This window comes from Nicotiana tomentosiformis, chromosome 4, assembly GCF_000390325.3.
Source record: "Nicotiana tomentosiformis chromosome 4, ASM39032v3, whole genome shotgun sequence".
Lineage (NCBI taxonomy): Eukaryota > Viridiplantae > Streptophyta > Magnoliopsida > Solanales > Solanaceae > Nicotiana > Nicotiana tomentosiformis.
Genome location: NC_090815.1, coordinates 48,608,809 through 48,625,354, shown reverse-complemented (window position 1 = coordinate 48,625,354; position 16,546 = coordinate 48,608,809). Strand labels below are relative to the sequence as shown.

The following is a 16,546-nucleotide window of genomic DNA, read 5'->3' as shown; positions in this document are numbered from 1 at the left end:
AGGCATACACACACAATAAGTACAAAACACTACCAATTACAGCTCAAACACAAATAAAATGCAGTGAATTAGAGTGCAATAAGCGACTAAAACATGCAATTATAGCCTACCATCAACGCACTTCAGTAAACACTCTTGCTTGGATACATGAACTAACTACTCTATGTGTTTATATCTGTACAATCCTTGATACCGACTCTACTTTTCTTTATTTTCTTGATTTACCGCTTTATTTATTAATCCCCGAAACAAAGGTTGATTTGTATTGATACTTAAAACTGGCCGAGCCACCATACAACCTGAGATCCAAGGGAAAGATTACTGCAGCAGATGGCCCGGCCAAAAATCCTCTAGTGGTAGCCGACAACCCTAGTGGATCAGGGGGAAGGGATGATACCTAGAATGACGAACATGTCGCCCGAATGGAACAAAAAATGGAGTCACTGATAGAAGAGATACAACTAATCAGGGAGTTGGCACACCTAGCCGTGACGACGCTTCCAAAACCACCTCATTTTCTATCACTTGACTCACTTCCCGACCACTTTCCTCTATCAACTCGATAACCCGCTAGCACTCCAACCACTATCACCACAAACCCGCCCATAACTCAAGTCATACCACCGGTAACCCCTGCAAATCTACCAAACCCTCATATACATACGCCATATATTCCCAACTATGTCCCAGCACCACAAAATCCACCAGCCACCACCAATTCAGTTCACACCTCCCCGTGACAATGTTACCTTCACCAACAACCACACAGAGTATATACTTGCGGCACACACCGCCACTCATGAGCTATATGTTCGTCTTGTATATACTACATTTGAACCCACCTTTACCGCACCTGTCATGGTAAGAGTGCCCTATGAGATAGATCAATATGCTGAAAAGGAGAAAGAAGCAAAGTACAAGGAAGAGGAGTCAGTGTCAGAACCGTTGAAAGTATTGAGAAAACAGATGAAGAATCTCCAAGTTGCTCAAGTAAGCGAGAGTTTGGATTATGAGGATTTATATATAGATCCCGATGTCGACATACCTGCAGGGTATAAGCCTCCAAAGTTCGACATTTTTGATGGAACAGGTGACCCCCACGCTCATTTGAGGGCTTACTGTGACAAGTTGATCGGAGTAAGAAGAAATGAAAAGCTGAGAATGATGCTGTTTATAAGGAGTTTGACTGGAGATGAGCTTACTTGGTATACCCAAAACGATCCCAGGAATTGGAGGGAGTGGTAGGACATGGCAGAAGATTTTATGAATCGCTTCTGATTTAACATTGAGATCACTCCAGATAGGTTAGCTTTCGTAAACATGTAGAAAAAGCCCTCAAAATCTTTTCAAGAATACGCTCGCCACTAGAGATCAGAAGTTGCTAGGACTCGAACCCCATTGGAAGATAATGAGCTAACCAAGTTTTTTGTCCACGCGCACGAAGGAATTTATTTCGAAAAGATGATGGGTATGATGGGTCAGAAATTTTTCGAGTTGGTCAAAATGGGAGAATTCTTAGAAAAAGGTATCAAGTCTGAAAAAATACAGTCAATGGACGCACTGAAAGATGCTAGCAAGGCTATACAATCTTGTTCCATAGGCAGTGGGAAGAATAAGAAAGAGTAAGTAACAAAAATCGTCCGCTACTACCAGTTAATTCCTCCTCGCCGATCCAACTTTTACCCCACAAACACTCATCTTCCACTTTAACCCATTTATGCTCTAGCATATAACACCCACCCATAACATAATGCTCAACCCCAAGCAAATATACACCCAAACCTACCACGACCATATGCTCCCATCCAAACCATTACCCACCAAAATAGACCCGCCTATGGACCCAGGCCACGCCCAAACTTTGAGGAGAGGAACCCCAAAATTTTACTATGATTGCGGAGCCTTTATCCCAATTTTTTGAAAGGTTGAGAAGAGTTGGATTGATATATTCGGTGGAAGGGAGAATCCCCGACCAACCCTCTAAATATTTCGAAACGACCAAGCATTTTGCCTACCATTCAGGTGACCTCCCGGGAACGACACTGAAGATTTCTACAGATTGAAGAATGAGATCGAGCTAGTAATTAAGAGTGAAGCCATCTAATGTACCCAAACCCCACCAAATGTAAACCGTAACCCATTGCCAAACCATAGGAATCAAGGAACCAACATGATTGCATTGGATGAGGACTATGAATTGAAGGGGACCATCATCACCATTGGGAATGCCAAAGCTGCAATAGCACCACCTCGAGTGACTCAATTAATCAAAGTGCAACTAAAACCTCCTATAATAGTTCAAACATACCAACAACCGTCCACTACTATCGTCAGAGAAGAAGGGAGTCAAAAATGCAAAACAATTCCATGGACTTACCAGTTAAAGGGGAAGGGCAAAATGACGGACACCGCAGCTGCTCACAGGATGACTACTCAGGAAGGTGTTACTCTCCAAAAGAAGCGAACTGAGGGAATCTGAATAGGAAATAGAATCAAAGGACAAACATAACAGACATTGAGGCGGTAGAGTTCTGGAGGAGGATGCCGATTAAAGAATACTCCGTAGAAGAACAGTTGAGAAAGACAGCTGCTCACATATCAATTATGGATTTGTGGATGAGCTCCGACAGCCATAGGGATGCTCTGGTAAAGGTGCTAAGAGGAGTAAGTGTTCCAAGCAATACTACCAGTGAGGCGTTAGCGGCAACTATTGGAAAGATGCTCGAGGCAAACAAAATTTCTAATCAGAGGGAGGAACTTCTTGTGGAGGGTATGGATCACAATAAAGCTCTGTATATCATAGTCAAGTATCGGGACAAAGTCATGTCTCGAGTGCTTGCTGCACATCACAGTTCTTGTCGACGGAGGATCCAGGGTAAATATTTGCCCATTCTCTACTTTGCGAGAATTAGGTATTCATTTGAGGTAAGTTAAAGAAAGCCATGTAAGAGTAAGGGATTTTGATGGGTCACAGAAGGATGTCGTGAGAGATCAACTTAGCCTTATAGATTGGACCAGTTGAGTTTTCGATATTGTTTTGAGTGATGGACATTTTATCTTCATACAATCTGTTACTGGGAAGGCCCTGGATACATATGGCAGGAGTAATTCCTTCCACTCTGCATCAGTGTATGAAATTCGAGCGGTATTGTCAAGAGATTGTGATACATGGAGATCGGAGCCGGTTAGCTTACCTGGAGCATGCAGTTTCTTTCGTAGAAGGATTAGATGGGGTTGCCTTTCATGCGGTCTAGATCATGCAAGCAACAGAAATTGAGAAGAATGAGAAGAATCACAATATGCAGTCACCGTACAGGTCAAAGATCGCAATGCGAGAGAAGATGAAAATGGGTACCAGCCAGGGACTGGTCTGGGAGCATGATCAAATGGTACCGCTGGCTTGGGGTATCAACCTACAACTGGGAGAACCTATAACAGTAACCTTGGGAAGAAGGTTTTCTACCAGAGCGTGTCCCAGACCCGAGGCAGAGCTCACCACCAGAAGATGACATCATTGACGGGATGGGAAGATTGGTCATGGCCATGATCGAGGAATGTTGCGGCGAAGTTGATATCAAGACACCGACCATTCGAGATGCCAAAATAGGAGAGACCTTGTAGAATTGGACCGCCAATCCATCTTTGGTTCGTTGGGAGTCTTGGTAGTGTGAAGTTGTAGTAATTTTGAAAAATGCATGGTCAATTGGGGCCTGAACCATGCATGCACCTTTTTGTTAAACTACCTTTTTGAATGCTGAGATGTTCTTTTTGATGAAATAAAAAGAATTATTCTTCATGCTATCATTGCAAATTCATCTTTGCCCTTATTTATACTTAGTTTTTCTTTTCAGTAATCAAATTGATAAAAACCCAAGTTCCGTGAATTTGACATTAATGAAACCCATGAGCAAAACGACCCAGATTAAAAAGATTATGACAAGAGTATGATGCCTGAGAACCTCCCACAAGAGATCGAGTAGCTAGAGAGACAGAAGAAGCCCAACCTCGAAGAAACGGAAGTAATTAACTTGGGAAGTAAGGAAGATATGAAAGAGACCCGAATAAACATCCATTTGAAGGCAGAATAGAAGGAATAATTGGTAGAGCTCATACGACAATACATCAATTTATTCGCCTGGTCATATGATGACATGCCTAGGCTAAGTACCGACATCGTCTCACACTGATTGCCCTCTGATCCCGCCAGGCCACCTGTTAAGCAGTAACCTAGGAAATTCAAATCAGATTTGAGTCTAAGGATAAAAAAAGAAGTCACCAAGCAGATATAAGTGAATTTAGTAAGGGTCACCAATTTTCCTACATGGTTGGCGAACATCGTACCGGTACCGAAGAAGGATGGGAAGATCAAGATATGTGTGGGCTACCGAGATTTCAACAAATCCAGTCCCAAGGACGAGTTCCATCTGCCGAATATCCATATCCTTATTAACAACTGCACAATACATGAGTTGCAATCGTTTGTGGATTGTTTCACTGGATACCATCAGATTCTGGTGCACGAAGAAGACGTAGAAAAGACTGCCTTTGCCATGTCATAGTGAGTTTATTGCTATAGGGTCATGCCATTCAATCTCAAGATTTTTGGTGCTACCTACATGAGGGCCATGACGACTCTCTTTCACTACATGATCCACAAGGAAATTGAGGTATATGTGGATGACATCATCATCAAGTCTTGAAAAAGTGCAGATCATTTGAACGACTTAAAGAAGTTCTTTGAATATTTATGGAGGTACAGTTTGAAGTTGAATCCTACGAAGTGCGCATTCGGAGTCCCCGCAGGAAAACTGTTAGGTTTCATCATCAGCAGAAAAGGGATAGAGCTGTATCCCTCAAAGATCAAGGCCATTCACGACTTGCCTACACCTAAAAGCAAGAAGGACGTGATGAGCTTCCTCGGGAGACTGAACTACATTAGCAGGTTCATAGCTCAGTCAACTGTAATCTACGAGCCAACTATCAAGTTGTTGAAGAAAGATGTCGCTATAAAGTGGACAGAAGAATGTCAAAAAGCTTTTGACAGAATCAAGGAGCATTTTTTGAGTCCACCAGTGTTAGTTCCTCCTGATCATGGGAAGTCGTTGCTACAATACCTGTCTGTCTCGGATAATGCATTCGGATGTTGATGGTATAATCACATGTTTTAGTCGATTATTGCACTCTAATTTACTGCACTTTACTTGTTTTGAGCTTTAATTGGTAGTGTTTTGCACTTATTATGTGTTTTATGCCTTGTAGGAGTGATTCTGAGTGATATAGATGTTGTGGAGAAAATTCGAGTTATTTGGAGCTCTGAAGTCTGAGTAAAAGCCCAAGGGATTAAGGCGGGATCGTGTTCGGGGGTCGAGAACCAAGTCTGGTCATCAAAATGCAAGATTTGAGATGTACTCTGAGAAATTTGCACTAGTGCGATGCAGGGTGCGAGGCACAGTGTGACGCAACAGTGTATTTTTGCTGCCTGTTGAATTGTTGAGTTCTATGGATTTCCTCACTAATGCCCCGCATGGCGCATCGCCCCATGCAGTGCGCTTGTGCAAAATTTATAGAGCCAATGTCCTATTTCGACTAGGAGAAGGTGGTTTCGTCTGGGCCTGACCCTACTTAGTATAAATACATGAAAAACGTTATTTTATGGACTTTTGACACATATTCGACCTAAAGAGTCTAAGGAGGAGTTGGAAGAACACGATCACAAGGATTTCATTATTCCTTCCTCAGTCAAGACACGAGTTTGGATTGAATTTATGTTTTCCCATACTTTAACTTTATTTGCGATGAACTGCTCCATATCTATGGAGTAGTTCTCTTTAGGGTTTGATGGATTTGGTATATTGATGATTGTTTGTGGATTATAACTCTATTTTTGTGTATTGAAGCATTTTTGGATGATTTAAGTGTTGCGTCTATATTCACTTGTTCATGTAATCGAGAGAGGCATAACTTGTGATATCTTTGCATTATATTATTGGTTGAGTTCATTAATTCTTCTTAGTAATCGAAAGAGGCTAGTTGAATTATTGATTACACCTAGTTAGGAGGATAATCGATAGAGGTTCTACTAAAGACCAATCCACTACGCATTCTTGCATATCTTCACGTGCTTAAATTGGTTCATCTTATGAGGTTAAAACATAACCGAGAGAGGAGTTTTTGCTGAACATTTGAACTAACAATTGAGTGAATTCGAGAGACTCACTAGAACATTAGAATTGAATTATCTAGAATTAGATCCCAAACAATTATCTTGCACCTATCCTATCAACCTCTATTTTCTCCCACTGATAACTTCCTTGCTTACCTTTGTTTTGATTGTCATTAGTCAATAGCTTTAGATCTTATTTAATTTTAGTTAGAAATTATATAAAATCTCAATTTTTGATCACCTTAGATAGAAACCAAGCTAGAAACTACGAGAATACTGCTTAAATCTAATCCCTGTGGATACGATATTATACTATACTATATTTTATTAACGAGCATAATTTAATGTATTTTGCGCTCGTCAAATTTTGGCGCCATTGCCAGGGATTGGCAATCAATTGTATTTGAAATAGTTTGTAATGCTAATTCAGGATTTTTTTTAATTTTTGTTTTTCTCTTTTTACATTCGGTTTGGTTTTGACTAGGCACATGTTACAAGTTAAGATTGGTGCATGACTCGAACTTCTACGAAGGAAGTGCTACGATACGATCCCGAGATAGAAAAACAACTGCGACAACTGAGGAAGGAATGAAATCTCATCGAGACAAAAGAAAAGGTTGGGCAATCCTCAACCAAAGAACTTATGGCTAGAAATGGTGAAGATAATGTAGATTTGGATACGAGAGAAGTAGCCTAACGATGAGAACAAGATGCGCAGGATGCTGAGGAAGCACCTATTAGAGATGCACAGATTATCTATGAAGAAGAGAGGGGTCAGAGAATTGCTTAAAATCAACCCTTGGCTACAGACCAGTTCATAAATATAGCTCCCGGGCCTGGGAGACCACTTGGCGATTATGCTAGACCGGTCTATAATCAAGGATTGTCAAGTGTTAGACAACCTCCAATTGCAGCAAACAATTTTGAGTTGAAGCAAGGGTTTCTTCAAACCCTTCAGAATTGTTGTGTCTTCAGAGGGAAACCAAACGAAGATCTAAACACACATCTAATGGACTTCGAGGAGATTATGAAAACCTTTCAAAACAATGGTGTGTCACGGGATGCAGTGTACTTAAAGGCATTACCCTTTTCTCTTAAAGATAATGCAAAGTAGTGGCTTCGAAGCTTGCCCACGGGATCAATTAGAACTTGGGAGGAGATGACCAGAAAAATCCTTGATAAATATTTCTCCTCAGCTAAGATTGGCAAGTTTAGAAGAGAAATCTATAACTTCTTCCAGAAAGATACTGAAACTATTTTTGAAGCATGGGAGAGGTTTAAGGAGATTGTTAGAAAGTGTCAACATAACGGAATTGAATTCTGGATGCAACTCCAAGACTTTTGGGATAGATTGACACCAGCCTTACGTAAAACATTGAGCAATGCAGCTGGAGGCCCTTTGATGACGAAGACTCCAGAGGAGATAGTTATAACTCTTGATGAGTTATTTGAAGATGCACAGTGGCCCTCTGAGAGTGATGAAAAAAGAAGATCAACTGGTGTTCACCAAGTTAATGCTAATAAATTTGTGCGGTACAACTGGATGCTATGACTAAAGAAATACAGAAGCTGACCTTAGCCTCGATACAAAATAAGCCTCACGCAGCTTATGATATATGTGGAAGATGACACCCTACTCATGAGTGTCAAGCCTCAACTGAGGAAGTAAATATTATGGGGAGCTGCAATTTCAATGCAATGGGTCAGAGGCACCTCGGTGTTTCATGGAGTTCACCTGGAGGTACTACGAATGCTTGGCAACAAAATAACTCTAGACCCTAGGGACAGGGAGCTCCAGTATACCAAAATTAGTAGAGGCAGCAATTTCAGCCTCAACAACCCATTCAACCTGGTCAACCTGGATTAGAGGCTGGATGCCCATGGAGCAGTTATCAAAGAATTGGGCACTGGTTTCCGAAACTTGGAGAGACAAGTGGGAAAAATTGCAAAAATATTATCTGAGAGGGCTCCAGGAACTCTCCCCGCTGATACTGAGAGAAATCCAAAAGAAATAGTGAATGTTGTAACTTTAAGAATTGGGCAAGTGTTGAAAGATCCCACCCCGATCCAAAAGGATGTGAAACTTGAAAAAGAAAGTGGGGAGCAGCTGAAGAATGATGTTGATAAAAAGAAGAAAGGCCCATGAAAACTGAGAAGAAAAAGAAGGAAGAAAAATCAAGACGGGAGGAACATGATGAGAGCGAGTATATGCCTGCTTTACCTTTCCCTCAAAAGCTATATAGAAAAAAGCTGGACAAGCAGTTTGGGAGATTTCTGGATGTGCTGAAATAGGTTCATGTAAACTTACCATTCACAGAAGTTTTCTCACAAATGCCTGCTTATGCCAAATTCTTGAAGGAGATCCTTACAAAGAAGAGGAAGATAGAGGAGTCCTCGGTGGTGAAGCTCACAGAGCATTGCAGCGCGATATTGCAAAACAAACTCCCACAAAAGTGTGGAGATCCAGGGAGTTTTACTATACCTTGCTCATTAGGAACTATAAATTTTGATAAGCCTTTATATGATTCTGGTGCCTCAATTAACTTAATGCCTCTATCTATTTATAGGAAACTAGAGAAGGAGATTGGAGAGATAAGGTTGGTGCCAATATCTTTGCAGCTGGCGGACCAAACGACTCTAATACCCGAGGGGGATAGTGGAAGATGTGTTAGTTCGGGTGGATAAGTTCGTATTTCCTGTAGACTTTGTAGTGGTGAATATGGTGGAGAACAAGAAGGTCCCCCTCATCTTAGGAATATCATTCTTAGCGACAGGTAGAGCAATATTGGATATACATGAGAGGAAACTCATGCTTAGAGTGGGTGAGGAGACTGTGAATTTTGAGAAGAATGTAGTAAAGGGGGCACAAAAAGAAAAACTACCTTCAAGAGTTGAGTGGAAAGTGAAGGGCTCAAAAGAGAAGGCTGCAGTGACTGAGAAAGATAAGTGTGGGGTGTATCTCAAAAAGGCTAAGAAGAATCTGTCTGCATGGATGTGTGCATTAGTTCGGGAGCGAGGAATGGAGCCCGACTTCGACTCAGACCCTAACTAGATGTTCAGGGAAGTTTCCTTTACCTTATGCTTTTTAATTGTGTGTCATGGGGACATGCCACAACTTAAAGTGTGGGGTGGGGGATAGTTGTATGTTGTATATATACGTGTTAGTTTTTTTAGTTGTAGTAGTTTGGAAAATTGAAAAAAAACCATAAAAATTTGAAACAATTTTGATTTTTCCCGACGGTGGATATCATTCAACAGGTTTCTTTGGAATTAAAGTCGAAATAAAAAGACAAAAAGATTTTCTTTTGTTAGGTAGCGTATTAATTCACCCTTGGATTTTCTTTGTGTCGTGGTTCTTTTCCAAGGCTTTTGTTTGAACCAGGTGTAGTTAGTTTTTAATTTTATTAGGAGTAGGAAACCTTGTGCTAGGATTTGAATTTAAAGCAATATCTTTTGACTTTATTATACCTTGAGAATAGTGAGTGCTTTAGTTGTGACGCTTAGGCTCAGTTTTTTGACTCTTTTATAAGTACCTTAGATTGTATGATCTTGGCTTTGCTTAACTGCTTTGACTAGAGTGTCTTGATAGTCCAATCCTGAGTGAGTTATGTGCCATGTGTGTGTGAGCTTTTGTGGTATTCTGTGTGGTGTATTTGATACCTAGAACTTGCCTCATGTGTTTGCAAAGTGAAATAGTAGTTTTATTTAGTCTTGGAAGTGATTTAGGCATTTCTTTGTTAAGCCAATTATATACTTTTACCCACATAATTGTTATGTATCGTAGTTAACCCCCTTGAGCCTGTAATCCTATTTCTTTGGCAACCACATTACAAGCCTTACCCATTTGTTTGAATTGACCATCTATTTGAACCTTTTACCTCTCGTGAGCACTTGAATTTGTTATGAACTTTGTAAAATTGAAGTGTGGGGTGTTTGGTTTGGCTTTTGAGTGGAACTATTGAAATAAAGAGAAAAGTGCAATGTTTTTGAAAAACATAAGAGCCACTTGAATTGAAAAAGAAAGAAAAAATAAGTGTATGATTGTGAAAATAAATATTTCGTGATAGTGGTTACTTGATGTAATTGTGCTTAAAGAAGTAGGGAGTTAATGTATATTGGTGTAAAGGTGGAGTTATGGTTTGACATAAGTGTGGGGTTTGGAATAATGAAATGTATATTTTAAAGCACTTAGGGAGGTGTAGTCACTCTTATATCTAAATGTATCCTACCCATCCCACACCCTACATTACAACCAGTTAAAGTCCTACTTGATCCTTGACTGAATGAGCTCAATTAGTAGAGTAGTACACTACGGGCAAGCTTATGGTACGTCTTTTGTGGCACATGAATGTTGTTTCTGAGAGTGAGTGAATTCTTTATATCTTGAGTTCCTAGTTGTTCTTAAATTCTATTACGTGTGGAACTACTCTCTATTGTTATGTGAGGGCATTTAATTCATGAAGGAAAGGTAATTTCATTGACCTCTGTGTTAGAGTAAGTGAGTGGGTTATAAATAATGCGTGGTTCTTTTGAGTCAAATTTTGAGGCTAGGATGTTACGGTATTGTACTTAATCTGTTTTAAATATTCTTGGTGTGATGGGTTATGAGAGTTGTTGAAAAAGGCCGTGTTTGATGTGGAGTGTAGTTTGATTGCTCGAAGACGAGCAATGGTTTAAGTGTGAGGTGTTTGAAATCATCAGTGTTAGTTTATATTGAGCCTGGGAAGCCGTTGCTACAATACTTGTCCGTCTCGGATAATGCATTCAGATGCGTGTTGGGACAACATGATGAGACTGGAAAAAAGAACGAGCTATTTATTATATGAGCGAGAAGTTCACACCGTACGAAGCCAGATATAACTTGTTAGAGCGGACTTGCTGTGATCTGACCTAGATCGCTCAGAAGTTAAGACACTACCTATTGACATACACCACATATCTGATATCCCCACTCGACCCGCTCAAGTACATCTTCCAGCAGCCGATGCCTATAGAAAAGTTGGCTAAATGGCAGATTCTTCTCAATGAGTTCGACATTGTGTACGTGACGCAAAAATCCATCAAAGGATAAGCGTTGGCTGACCATCTCGCAAAAAACCCGATGGACATGGACTACGATCCACTTACCACATACTTCCGAGACGATGGAGCAGAGTCATACCCTGGGTGGAGAATGTGTTTCGATGGAGCGGCAAATTGCAAGGGAGTAGGAATCGGGGCAGTCCTAATTTCCAACTTAGGACAACATTATCCAGCTTCAGCTAAGATAAGGTTCCCTTGCACAAATAATATAGCAGAATATGAGGCATGCATCCTCGGGATAAGAATGGCAGTTGACATGAACATTAAGGAACTTTGGGTCATAGGAGATTTTGATTTACCGATACGCCAAGTTCAGAGTGAGTGGACCACCAAAAATGTCAAGATCCTCCCATACTTTCACTGCGTGAAGGAGTTGTGTAATAAATTCACAAAGATCGAGTTCAAGCATGTCCCTAGAATCTAGAATGAGTTCGTCGAGGCTCTTGCAACTTTGTCATCTATGATCCAACATCCGGCCAAGAATTACATTGAACCCATCAAGATAGAGGTTTTATATCAGCATGCATACTGTTTCCATGTAGATGAGGATCTAGATGGTAAACCTTGGTACCACGACATCAAAAGATTCCTCAAAGCTAGAGAATACCCAGAAAGTTCCACTAATGGTCAAAATCAATCATTAAGAATGCTAGTGAATCACCTTTTCCTTAACGGGGAAATCTTGTATCGGAGGACCCCAGACTTGGGTATGTTAAGGTGTGTAGATGTTACTTAAGCAATGAGGCTATTGGAAGAAATACATGCAGGAATGTGCGAGCCTCACATGAATGGTTTCACCTTAGCCAAGAAGATCCTGAGGGCCGGATACGTTTGGATGATCATGGAAAGTGATAGTATCCACTACGTGCAGAAGTGTTACTAGTGTCAGATTCATGGGGATCTCATCCGGGTTCCACCAAGTGAGTTGAACATATTGGGTTCTCCTTGGACATTTTCCGATTGGGCATGGATGTGATTGGACCTATAGAACCCGCTGCATCAAACAAACATCGTTTCATTTTGGTAGCCATCGACTACTTCACCAAATGGGTTGAAGCCTCTACATACAAGTCTGTCACGAAGAAGGAGATGGTGGATTTCGTTTGTAACAACATAGTCTGGATATTCGGGATCCTGGAATCAATCATAACTAACAATGCAGCTAATCTCAATAGCGATCTCATGAGGGAGATTTGCGAGAGGTTCAGAATTGTCCATCGTAACTCCACAGCCTATAGACTACAAATGAATGGAGCAGTTAAAGCAGCCAACAAAAACATCAAAAGGATCATACAGAAAATAGTGGACAGTTATCAGCGATGGTACGAGAAGCTATCCTTTGCCTTACTGGTTTACCTCACTACCATGAGGACATCTACTTGAGTAACTCCATATACATTGGTATATAGCACAGAAGTTGTGATACCCGCAGAGGTTGAGATACCATCTTTGAGAGTCATCCAAGAAGCCAAGCTAGATGATGTAGAATGGATACGTGTCAGGCAAAAACAACTTATGCTAATTGATGAAAGGAGAATGGATGCGGCTTGTCATGGTCAACTATATCAAAATACGACTGCCAATGCATTCAACAGGAAGGTGAAACCTTGGTATTTCACACTGGGGCAACTGGTTTTGAAGAAGATATTCCCCCATCAAGAAGAAGCCAAGGGGAAATTCATGCCAAATTGGTAGGGTCCTTATGTGGTCCATCGAGTATTACCCGGTGGAGCATTGATCCTAGCAGAAATGGATGGCACAGTCAGTACAAAGCCTATCAACTCAGATGCAGTCAAGAGATACGACATTTGAATATGGTAGAATTAGGGTTTTGTTGTAACAAAACTACGCACGACCTAATTTCCCACGGTGGGATATGTAGGCAACCTACGTAGGGTCCGGTCTCCCTCTCCTTTGTAATAGAAATCCAAATGTCATTTTGTATTTATTCGGAACTATGCCATGACTTGATTTCCTTTGGCAAGAATATGTATGCAATCCACGCCTGATTCAGTCATCCATTGAAATCGAACTACGTTTTGACTTGATTCCATTTGGATACGTAGGGTGCCGAAGTCAGGCTCGGTCATTCCACAAGAATTCATTCATCATTTTATCATCCTCGAACTACTTTTAGACCTGATTCCATTTGGATACATAGGCAACCTGAAAAGGTTCGGGCATAATCCTAGGAAAGCCTTTGTAATACATTTGTTTAGATTAGGAAGTGATCACGACGGAAGGAAGCTACGTCATCAAGGGATATCCAGAAGAAAGTCATCAATAGGGCGGAGCCATGAAGAAACAACACTCGCCCCGGAAAGAATTTCTAAACATGTCATAATCCAGAACAACGGTGTTTGTATTAAACATAAACGACTTTCCAAAATATCTTTAGACAATTCTACTCTTCCACCCATCGAGCTCCATGGTGTAACCTACTAGATCGAGGGCAAGATCAGGCCTGCAATCAACACAAATCAACGCCCCCTCTACTAAGAATTTTTCTTTGAGTGGAGGTTCGATAGGAATCAAAGGATACCAGAGCGCACCAGAAACAATGATAGACCCGCTAAAATCCCATGATCCCCTATCTCTCTTTTATTGTTCAATTCATAATTATCATATGGTTAAGGACTAACTTCAAATTCTTTGCAGGTATTCCAGAGTCAAGTCCTTGAAGCATTCGAGGCACCATGTATATATCAAATTGTCTGCTATACCCATAAGAGCACCTTGTACATACCAAGTCGCAGACACCATCAATCGGAGCCTTGTATATAGCAAACCGTCTACTCTATCAATCGGAGCATCTTGTACATATCGAGCCGCCGACCCTGCTAAGCGGAGCCCTGCATGTAGCAAATTGTTCGCTTCGCCAACTGAAGTACTTTGCACAGACCACATCGTCACTCTACCATATCGAAGATTCCAAGTAGATAGTTGCAAAACTCATCACTGACTCCGCCAATCAAAGGATGGACAATCCAATTCCGCCCCATATTTCGTGGATCAACGACCGCTATTAGTTTTGTAGTCAAGAGTAACTCTTGGGCATTGTCATTTATTTCTTTGTCTTATCTTGAATGTTTTTCCATTTTATTTGTGCAGCTTACATGCATTTTATAGTCATCTACTCCCATCGTGCGGAGATTTTACATTCAAAGTCAACTACTCCCATCGCGTGGAGATACTCCCATCGTGTGGAGATTTTAAAATCGAAGTCAATTACTCCCATTGCGTGGAGATTTAAATGCTCCGACAACTACGGAATGGTATACAACCTGGCTAACAATCAAGTCAAATTCAAAGGCCCATCCCCGGCATCCCAAATAATGCTCCAGAGCTCGGAGATTTCAGATTCAAACATCCCGCCATCCCGAATAATGGATAGCTGGAAGCCAGGCATCATCATTCCTGCATATTTACATAATATCTTAACGTATCTCTACTAAGATATATGGGTATGTGTGTATCTTCTTTTTGCAAGATCAGACACTACAATGTGGAACTTCTTCTAAGTAGCAAACCAAGTTACACCGCTATGTGTGACAACAAACTCATAAGGAGAGCCAAGGATCAAAACTCCAATTCAATCCAATAAGCAAAACCCCAAAATCGAAAATTCTTTGAAGTCTCCTAATCAAGCTACAGTTTGTGAAGTCACTCAGGTTCCAAAATCCTTCAGTCTTTCCGTATTTCCATAATATGATACTAGGGCAATTCCAGCAAGCGCAACTCTCTCGAATCATCATTCAAGAACTACATGGGGCCTGATCCTCTATAAGCCTGAGGTATGCAGGCGGTTTAAAGCCAGAATTCGACTGTAATCTCGATTCATGATCTTTCCCAAATTCCACGCACCATATTTACAATGCATGCCTAGAGTCGGGAAAAAATTGGTTATTAAGTCAATTTCTTTGCCCCCAAACTCTTTTATCATCTCCGGTCAAAGAGTGGTAGTTGTTGATGATCAATTTTGACCCTTCCCTTTTAAAATTGAATTATTTACACTTATTAACCAGTAATAAATTTAGTAAAGTATTTTCAAATCAACAAAACCTATTTTCTTAAAATATAAATAATATAATACATAATAATTATGGTACACCTTGTGCGTCCCAAGGTGATGTATAATGAATATGAGACTTTTTAATCATGATTTAAATGAGTGTAAAGTCATAATATTACTATATATGATATTTGGATATAAAATATAAACTTTGGAAAAAATCGGATTTAAGTTGCAGAAAAAGCGACTAAGGATTTGCCTTGTAACGAAACATTTTGAGCAATACATTTTGTGTGTTATATGAGGTCTTTTTGGGACATATTATATGCCGAAATGAAGGTCTTGGAATGTATTCCAACATTCTTAACCGTTCATTCATACGACGTCCGGATAAAAAGATATAAGCGTCTAAAGAAGGGCCAATATATATATATATATATATATATATATATATATATATGTGTGTGTGTGTGTGTGTGTGTGTGTGTGTGTGTATGTGTGTGTGTGTGTTATTCCCAACCTCGTGAAGCGCGACCGGCGCTCAACCGAGTGAACCCGGCCGAGCAAGCCTTGTTAGGTACTTTCTACCCAATTCATCCATGATCAAGAAAAGGCGTGATTTCATTAATTATACAGTAGGAAGCTCATTTATACAATCCTCAATCGTTTCATTAGTCATTGCGCCTTTAAGTCTCAAAATACACATTTCTTACAGTTCGAGTGTAACAACTGATCAAACACAACATAACTTGTTTAACATTCCCAACACCCATATACAACCCACATAGTGTCTACGGAGCCTCTAAAGATACAAAAGAGAGTAAAGATGGTGCCGACAATAAGGCCTCGGCTATACCTCAAAAGGTGACCACAATATAAACAAAAGGTATAATACTTGACCCCAGAATGAAATGGGGCTCACCGAGTCCGCTGAGAAGAGGATGCAGTACTATCTGTGACCAACATTGTCTGCTATGTAACCACCTACATCCATTTAAAGATGCAGCGCCCCCCGCAAAAGGGACATTAGTACCGTCGAATAGCACTAGTATGTAAAGCTAAACACCAACTCAATAGATTGAATAATAATACAAGTGGGACAATCAAGAATTCAATAAGGGCTTCAAATAATATTAGAACAACAAGTTAAGGATCATATACGTTTTCAAGTCAATTTCCATATTATTAGGTTGGGTGATCTTTAGTACTGATATTCCACAATCCACAACACCTCCGTATTCTTACACGGAGTCCGATCTCGACCCAATCGGCTAGGTCGTCTCATTTGA

The 16,546-nt window shown here is 40.5% G+C and overlaps 1 protein-coding gene and 1 non-coding gene across 2 annotated transcripts; one reads left to right on the top strand and one right to left on the bottom strand.

The window, feature by feature from the left end:
• Positions 1 to 7,370: 7,370 nt before the first annotated feature.
• On the bottom strand, positions 7,371 to 7,474 carry LOC117273135 (small nucleolar RNA R71). The gene has a single exon (XR_004503090.1). It is a non-coding gene; the product is annotated as a small nucleolar RNA R71 (small nucleolar RNA).
• Positions 7,475 to 12,211: 4,737 nt separating this feature from the next.
• LOC104118957 (uncharacterized) lies at positions 12,212 to 12,940 on the top strand. The gene is made up of 2 exons (XM_009630345.1): positions 12,212 to 12,567; positions 12,655 to 12,940. The coding sequence occupies exons 1-2, from the start codon at positions 12,212 to 12,214 to the stop codon at positions 12,938 to 12,940; spliced, it is 642 nt and encodes a 213-aa protein (XP_009628640.1).
• The last annotated feature ends 3,606 nt before the right edge of the window (positions 12,941 to 16,546 follow it).